Source organism: Delphinapterus leucas, chromosome 20 (genome assembly GCF_059928025.1).
Source record: "Delphinapterus leucas isolate spDelLeu-1000000601 "Yukka" chromosome 20, BTC_Dleu_Yukka2, whole genome shotgun sequence".
NCBI lineage: Eukaryota > Metazoa > Chordata > Mammalia > Artiodactyla > Monodontidae > Delphinapterus > Delphinapterus leucas.
This window is the reverse complement of record NC_143148.1, coordinates 9,471,492-9,480,297: the sequence shown is the minus strand read 5'-3', so window position 1 is coordinate 9,480,297 and position 8,806 is coordinate 9,471,492. Positions and strand designations below refer to the sequence as shown.

General features: G+C 50.2%; 1 protein-coding gene across 1 annotated transcript; it reads left to right on the top strand.

Annotated features, from left to right (window-relative positions):
* Positions 1 to 1,830: 1,830 nt before the first annotated feature.
* On the top strand, positions 1,831 to 3,759 carry PNMA8A (PNMA family member 8A). The gene is given in 2 exon segments (XM_022584899.2): positions 1,831 to 2,639; positions 2,641 to 3,759. Coding segments are annotated over 2 exon segments (1,443 nt in total). The 5' UTR covers positions 1,831 to 1,851; the 3' UTR covers positions 3,296 to 3,759.
* The last annotated feature ends 5,047 nt before the right edge of the window (positions 3,760 to 8,806 follow it).

Here is an 8,806-nt window from a genome sequence, read left to right as displayed (position 1 = left end):
AAACACTTGAGATTTTAAAATTCTAGTTATGGGCTTCCCTGGTGGCGCAGTGGTTAAGAATCTGCCTGCCAATGCAGGGGACACGGGTTTGAGCCCTGGTCCAGGAAGATCCCACATGCCGTGGAGCAACTAAGCTCGTGTGCCACAACTACTGAGCCTGTGCTCTAGAGTCCTTGAGCCATAACTACTGAGTCCACACGCCACAACTACTGAAGCCCACGCACCTAGAGCCCATGCTCCGCAGCAAGAGAAGCCACCACAATAAGAAGCCTGTGCACCGCAACAAAGACCCAACACAGCCAAAAATAAAATAAATAAATTTTAAAAAATAATAAAACTTTAGTTATAGCTAGAGTGTTTGTCTTTACTGGAATGTGAATATTCAAATTTAGCAATTTGAATGATGTCTAAAATATGATGGCTACTCGGGCAATCAATCACACAAATATTGATCACGCCCAAGTTCAGGGATATCAGAGAGGAAAGTGAAATGGATATCTGGCTACTTGGTCTTGCAAAAGCCAATTCCAAAATGAATCCAAACAACAGATTTTGGTTGAATACCCAGGCCCACTGCATTTTTCATATGTGATCTCCCCTAATCTTCAAAATTTCCAGATCAGGAAAGTTTTTATTGGTATTCCTATTGTGAAGAAGAGGAAGGAGCTCAGAGAGCTCACATTTCTTGTTTAAGATCGCACAGTTAGGAAGCCACATTGATAGATTTATCAGTGAGGGCCTGACAGGAAACATGGCAACTCAACCTGAGTCACTGAGGACTGTTTCATTAACTATTAACAAAGGTGTTACCTGTAGGCAGTGAGTTGAGGAAACCAGCAAGGAAAGGTGAGGCACTATCCCCGGGCTTGAAGGGGGTGGAAAATAGAGAAGTTTCTAGAAACTTCTGGAAATTTCTGGAACAAGGAACTGTAGCTAACCTAGAAGGCTCTCAACAAGAGCTGTGGCTTTTATTAGGGGAACTCAGGGGGACTGAAGCTGCTGTTTCCTCGCGCCCTCTGCTTTCTGTTGTCTCCTAGGAGTCTTGTTGGCTCAACCCAACAGGAAGGCTGAGGGTAAGAAGGGTAGTTGGTGCAGCCATAGAAGTCAGCACCCCCCACCCCCGTCCCGGAGGCCCATGTTGAGTAGAGAAAGGTGGAAAGACCGGGTCCGGGAGGGCAATCAGAGAACATGCAGACCTCGGGCGCGGTGAATAGGTGAACAGTCGCACTCCCACGCGATTCCCCAGGCCCAGGTGCACAGCCCACGCGCTAGCTTGCAACCACCGGTTGCCATGGAGACCGCGGGTACTACGCGAGAGCAAGTGCGCAAGCGCGCCCTGGGATGCCGGCCTCGGCTCAGCGCAGCTGCCTGTACCCAGGCGAGACGCCACCTGACGCGCCCTGTCTGAGCCGGAGCGGACGCTGTCGTCTCGGGCGCTTGGCCCAGAGCATCCGTGCCGGCGTGGCCCGAGCTGGCACCTGGCGAGCCGGCTGCATCCCGGCGGCCTCTCCTTGGCCCGTCTGGGCGGTCAGAGGCGGGGCTGCCGCTTCCCTGACGGGCTGGCCGAGAGCCAGGCCCCGGGGAGGCCGCTCGCGGTTTTCGGCGATTCCAGGACACGTGTGAGCACCCGGGGCCCGGTTTGGGGAGCAAGACCTTGGGAAAGTGCGAGGCCTCCTGCAGGCCAGCCTTGGAGGGGGCAGCTGAGAACTCTGAGCCTGGCCTTGTTCCCGGCAATTTGACCTCCCTCTCCTGTCACCTTACAGGATTGCTGTTTAGGGACCACTGCAGCCCCGGTCCACGTCGTAGACTCTTCAGTACACGTGGGAATCGAGCTGCCAGGTGTCCACGACCATGGCGGTGAACCTGTTGGAGGACTGGTGCCGGGGGATGGAAGTGGACATCCACAGGTGCCTGTTGGTCACAGGTATCCCGGAGGACTGTGGCCAAGTGGAAATTGAGGAGACCTTGAATGGGGTCCTCTCCCCGCTGGGCCCGTACTTTGTGCTCAACAAGATTTTTTTGAGGGAAGAGAATGCCAAAGCTACCCTCATTGAGGTAGGCGAGGGTGTGAATCTGAGGGCCATACCCCGGGAATTCCCTGGAAGGGGGGGCATCTGGAGAGTGGTCTGTAGGGACCCCACCCAGGATGCTGAGCTTTTAAAAAACCTGAGTGAATTCCTGGCTGCAGAGGGGCGCACCTGGGAGGATGTGGTCCGCCTGCTGCAGCTCAGCCAGTCCCCACCACCCCAGAACCGGAATCAGCCCCCAGAGAACTGGGCAGGAGCTCTGGGGGTGCTTCTGGGGGCGGTGGTGCAAATCATCTGGTGCATGGATGGCGAGATCCGCAGCCGGGAGGAAGCTAGGGCTCCAGAGGTTGCTGAGGCCCAAGCAGTGGCATCCTTGGCTTTGGCAACAGTGAGGAAGGTCAAGAAGGAGCCAGGGTGGGCTGCAGAGGTGGGCTCTGCCTTGAAGATGGAGAACCCGGACGGCTGGAATGACGTGGAAGATGAGGGGGACCCTCTTGAACCTCTGGTTCAGAAGGCTGGAGCTAAGACTTGCCCCAGGAGAAAGAAGCAGAAAAAAACTCCCGAGCAGGAACCAGTGCCCTGGAAGAAATCCAGAGGCAACCATTCCCACAGCAGAATATATCAGGAGCAACAGAAAGCCCTGTGTGAAGCAGGAGGGGTCAGCTTTGAAGAAGGCCCTAGCAAAATGTGCCTGGAGGTCTCCCAGCAACCCGCCCCACGATGCCCAGGCAGAAGCTGCGAGCCCTGGAGTTGCCTCTGAGTCAGACCACGATGGCGGTCCAGAGGGTCCACCAAAGAAGAATACCATGGTCTGGGCCTCGGCAAAGAGCCCTGCTCCCACGAGGAAGAAAAAGAAGGTGAGCTTGGGTCCCGTCTCTTATGTCCTTGTCGATTCGGAAGACACCAGGAAGAAGCCAGAGATTCCAAAGAAAGGGCAAGGCTCGAGAAGGGATGCATTGGATCAGAAGGCCCTTCGGAGCCCACAGCACGCTAAGCCACCAGCCTCAACCTCCCAGGGTCCAAAAGCCAAGCCACAAGGCTCTCCTCATGCCTCCAGTGGTGAGAATGACAGCAGAAGTCATTTGGGTTGTGTTAACAAGTGGCTGAAGGGGGAGGAACAGCATGGGCAGGTGGGGACGGAGGAACCCAAGGGGACAGAGGGTCCGATGGTCGTTGAGGAGGACCCCAGTGCAGTGGAGGGAGTGGGTGACACACCAGTTGAGGTTTTAGAGTCTGGGAGCCCTGACCCCCCTCCTAGGAGCCCCTGAGGCCAACATTGGGGATACCTGTGGGGACAGGAGGTGGCAGAGCAAACCCACTGACCTATCTTTTGTTGGTGAGTGTCTCCGTGGTATTCTCCGGTCATCTGACACTTCATCTGATCCATCTTCCTCAGTAAGAATTGAATAATTTGGGGTTATATATTGTTTGTCAGAGTAGGTGGCTTTGAGGGTGGAGTTTTCTGGAGGCCTGTTTGGGAGATGGAAATGTTCAAGGACTTAGAAGTTCCAAGGAAGTGAAAAAACTTTCCAGTGACACCTCTCCCTGCTTCCCCTCTCGAGCTGTTCTAATTTATCCACAGAACCCAGAAAACTTAGATTTCCGTCTGCACCTGAGCAGTCGAGAAAAGACCAAGGAAGAAGTTCCAAGCGGGGAACAACGTTTCTCTTGTCGTTGACTTTTCACTGTTTTAGGGACCCACCCAGTTCGTAGAGATCCAGCTCTCAGAGGTAAATGGTATGTGAGATTTAGGTGGGAGGAATTAGGGTAAGGAGGCGTAACCCTATGCTTTTTCTCTGCCAGGCCTGCTTTTTCACCTCCTCCTAGACTCACCTTCAGAGGTTGGAGAGTCACTAAGCAGATTGGGAAAACTCTAAAACGTTCACCTTGGCACATGGGCAAGGTCACTGTTACGTTCATCCACGTTCGGCCTTTCTCTCCCATCCCCTGCTTCCTTTTCTGGATAATCAGCCAATCTCTGCAGGGCCTGGCATTGTAAAGGGCGGGGCGACCATTCGCTCCTTCTTCCCTTTCTCTGCTTCGACCACAGGGTAGGTTAAGCCAAGATCTTTGCTGCAGACCTGACTTCCTTGCTGCTACTGGTCTGCAATATCCATCCTCCAGTTCTCTAACCAGAGGATGTTAAGGTCCCAAGCATCGGTTTGGGGGAAAAAGATTGTCCACTTAGGCCTTGAAGTGTTTGGTTTTCGGTCCTGTTAATAAAAATGGGACTTGGATTCCCATTTGGGGTGAAACCCTTGCAGGAAGCATGTGGGAGCAATGGGTAGGAAAGGACTCTGGGATTCCTGGCTCCCTGGTTCTAATTCCATCCAATACCCCCAAACTCTTTTTGAGGCTGAAGACCAAATCTCACGTTCTAGGAAGAGAGAGAAAAACATTCTTTAAAACTTGGCTGTGAATTTCTGCCCTCTGACTAGACCAGAATGCCATGTGTCCTGGGTGTGCAGGAGTCGGGGGAGGGGCGGGTTACCTGAGCTCAGTGGTTTCCAGATTGTATCCCGGGGAAGCCCAAGCTGTGCTTAAAGAAGTAATCTGAATCTATCTTTTCATGTATTTTAAAAAAAACAGCAACAACTGAAAGATGACTACTTGAATGTGTCATAAGTCAAACAAGTCACATCAGAGACTATCAAAATATGACCTTGTGTTCACCAGTTAGCTTGTTTTGGTACAGGTATCCAATTCGTTGATTCCACCACCTATTTGCCTATAATTGAATTTCTTGTAAATGTGACTGATAGGAAAAGTTCCAGGTGGGAGAAGTTGGTCCTGCGCATGGCCTGTCATAGAAAACTCCGAAAGAAGTTTCCCTTTGTAATTCACATACTCTTGTCCTGCTGTGATGCTCAATTGTGTGGTGGCAGATGTATCAATACGGCACGCAGTAATTCATATTCTATCAGAGAGAGCTTTAGGGTCTCTCTTCTGGCTTCAGTTTTTGTGATAAAGAATGTGAACAGTTGTTAGATGTTGTTGGTGATTCAACTTTGAAAACAGATTTCTTGCTGACGATTCATTTCAAAAGCCTGGATGAGTCTGAGGATGCAGGAAGAAAGGAGGTGGTTTCCGTTTGTAGCTCTTCACCTGTGTGCGTCATGGTTTTCCTTGGGTCTGAGCAAATCAAAACAGAGGAGTGAGTTGGCCATTCGAGGTGACAAAAGCCTCCAGCTCTCCCGCTCCTAATTTCAGAATCAGGTCCACTAGGGCTTCGTTGTGTTAACAAATTGACACCATGATTAGTAAATGTAAATGTATATGCTGTAAAATAAAGTTTAGCAAACTGAGTATCTGTTGAGTCTCTTATAGGTGCCGGTGGTATGGACTGTTTAATTGGAGAAAAGCGTTCCCCCCCACTGAACAATACACACTGTCCTAGACACCCAGCCCAGCTGTTGCAGACCTGGGTTCAAGCTGGAAGGGTCGTCAATTTCCTGTGAGAGAAGAAGTCATCAAGATGCCTCTCATTGCTACATGGCCTGCCACCAACGTGAAAGCCTTCCCCAGAGAGTCTGCATTTTTTAGAAGTTTCTAGAACAGGTACCTGGTGTTGTGAATTAACCTGAGAAGGCGAGTTTATTTTTAAAAGCAGCTTCCCCTCAGACAGAAGCTGAGGTTTTTCAACAAAAAATCGAGTTAAGTTTCCTCCTGACCAAGCCCCTCCCCTGCTTGGGACGCCTGAACCAGGGGGCCACCGCATCAGAGTCACCTCATGCACAAGAGACCAAAGGGGAAGCTGGACTTCGAGGACGGGGGAGCTAATTAGGCACTGGAGTGTGCACACATAAAAACCCAGGTCAGAGGTCAATTTATTGGGTCCTTTTCTTCGCCCCTCTATGGGAAAAGCCACGTTTGGCCAAGATCTTTATGCACCTCCCATGACCAGCCACTCCCTCCAGTTTGCACCCAGTCTGTCAGGAAAGGCTGGAAGTGGGGGAACATGGCCGGAAGTGGGAGGAGATCCAGTTGCCTTGAGTGGGGCCTGCTCTTCCTTGCGGTGCGCCGGCTTCTCGTTGCGGTGGCTTCTCTTGTTGTGGAGCATGAGCTCTAGGTGCGCGGGCTTCGGTAGTTGTGGCACGTGGACTCAGTAGTTGTGGCTCGCGGGCTCCAGAGCGCAGGCTCAGCAGTTGTGGCGCACGGGCTTAGTTGCTCTGCGGCATGTGTGATCTTCCCAGACCAGGGCTTGAACCCGCGTCCCCTGCATTGGCAGGCGGATTCTCAACCACTGAGCCACCAGGGAAGTCCCTGGGCATCTGTTTAAAGGACAGGTTTCCCATGGCCAGGCCGTTGACCATCACTCATGAGTCAGTAAAAACCAAAGCGGATTTTACCACTTTAATTCTTCCACCACCGTTGGGAAAACAGCATGCACTTCAGCCCACCGAGCTGATTTGTTTTTACGTCCTTCCACTCTCTTCTGGAGTTCCCTACTAGTAGGATGTAAACTACTAGATGTAAAAGACCAGTAGATAAGGGCTTCCCTGGTGGCGCAGTGGTTGAGAGTCCGCCTGCCGATGCAGGGGACACGGGTTCGTGCCCCGGTCCGGGAAGATCCCACATGCCACGGAGTGGCTGGGCCCGTGGGCCATGGCTGCTGAGCCTGCACGTCCGGAGCCTGTGCTCCGCAACAGGAGAGACCACAACAGTGAGAGGCCCGCGTACTGCAAAAAAAAACCCAAAACAGACCAGTAGATGCTGATGGAGGTCATCTTGCCACCATGTATCAGGAAGTGCAAAGGCCCTGAGGCAGGAGGATTTCTTGTGTCGGGGAGGCCAGTGCAGCTGGAACAGAGTGAGCAGGAGGGGAAATAGGAGGTGAGGTCAGAGTGGGTAGACTTTCTGAACCCAAGGCAATACAGAGGAAAGCAGATGCAGAAGAGAGAAAGAGAGAATATTGTTTGTATTAAGTGAGAGCCTGGCTCCAGCCTTGCCTGAAAGCCAGACTCTTGGACTTTGGGGTTACATGAATCAATAAATACCTTACTTTTTCTTTTCTTTCTCTTGCCTTTGCCTATCCTCTCCTCCCCCAGCAATCTGAATTAGCTTATTTCACGCCTGACAGTTTCCTGATTAATGAAACTACGAAAAGGAATACAATGAAAACTGAATCACCCATCCACCCTAGATTCCAGAGTTTAGTGGTTTCTTTTGTGTCCTTCCAGAGATGCTCTATGTAGATGAAAGATTTACAGCATTTATATGCAGATATATTTTCATCCTCTTTTTCACTCAAATGTAAGAATACTAGGCACATTTTTCTGGACCTTGTTATTTCACCTAATATATCTTAGAGAATGTTCTAGTTTTCATCATCTGGCTGCCTAGTGTCTGGGTTAATGGCTTCAGGTACGTTTGTATCCAGCTGCTCAAAGACAAGTCTCAGGAATCTGGCTCCCCTGCCACTCTAAGCTCTTTCCTGTGTGTTGGTTTCCTTCTCAGGCCAGCCTCTCCATGGCAACAAAGGTAGCTACCAGCAGTGTAAAGCTATTTGATCCTGAAAGCTCCCAGTAAAAATGGGTGTGTTTTCCGATGGTTCCAGATACTGTCTCAGGGAAGACTTCTGATAGTCCCCCCACCCCCCATAACATGTCTAGCTCCAAACCAGAGTGGCTATGGGAACATAGTGCCCTGATTGGCCAGCCTGGGTCACATATCCCTGTGACAGTGGGTGTAGGCCCTTTGATAGACAGCCAGCCCCTCCAGATATCAGTGGAAGAAGGGAGGGACCGGTTTTCAAGAGGGATGCAGAGAGGACAAAATAGATACCGAATGACTCCTATAGAGGTTCAGGACAAATCTTTAGTTGTCCAGCTCAGAGTAAAGCCTTGGAGAGACCCTATAGGGCAGGCCACAGGATGGGCCTGGGGGAGACACAGCCTAGGGGAGTGGGTAAGGGAGACAACTCGCTTGAGTTTGAATCCCAGCTCCACTCTCTGACTGTGTGACCTCGGGCAGGTCCCTTCCCCTTCATTTCTTTATCTGTAAAATGGGGCTTATCAACTTCACAGAGTCCTCCCAAGGTGGGAGACTCTACAGTAATGGGTAAGGCTGTTGGGTCTTTAAAATCCTTTATGATAAGTACCATAACTAGAAGGTAAGTAAGAAATATTTTAAACGGGGGGTGTCTTTGGGGAGAGGGATGAGAAGGTGATGGGGAGAGAAGAATTTCTTTTTCACTTTGTTCCTTTTTTGTACCTTTTGCGTTTTTGGCCTTGCCCATGAATTCTTTTTACTTCTGTAAAATGTCAGTAGGGCTGTTTTCTGAGAGGCGGGATGACAGGCCATTTTTTTCCTCCCCAATATTTGTGTTCTATAACCTAAAGCGCATTGACTAAGGTTGCCGAGATAACTTGTTTTTCTAGAGGTTTTGGAATAAAGATTCCTTTGAGATATGAACATATATTTGACATTGTGTTAGATGTGCCATGGGTAGGTGAATTGGTAGCTTTGTGCTGCCTTTGAAAAACATTGTGGTAAAATACACATAAAATGTAGCAGTTGAACCGTTTGTTTTAAGTGTACAGTCCAGTGGCATTAAGTACATTCACGTGGTTGTGCAGTCATCACCCCCATCCATCCATAGAATCTTTTCATCTTGTAAAACTGAAACTCGAACCAATAACAATAACTCTCCATTGCATCCTCCCTCCAGCGTTCACCAACCACCATAGAAGTGGAATCACTTTTTATGACTGGCTTGTATCACCTAGAATAATGTCCTCAAGGTTCATCTCTGTCCTAGCATGTGTCAGAATTTTCTT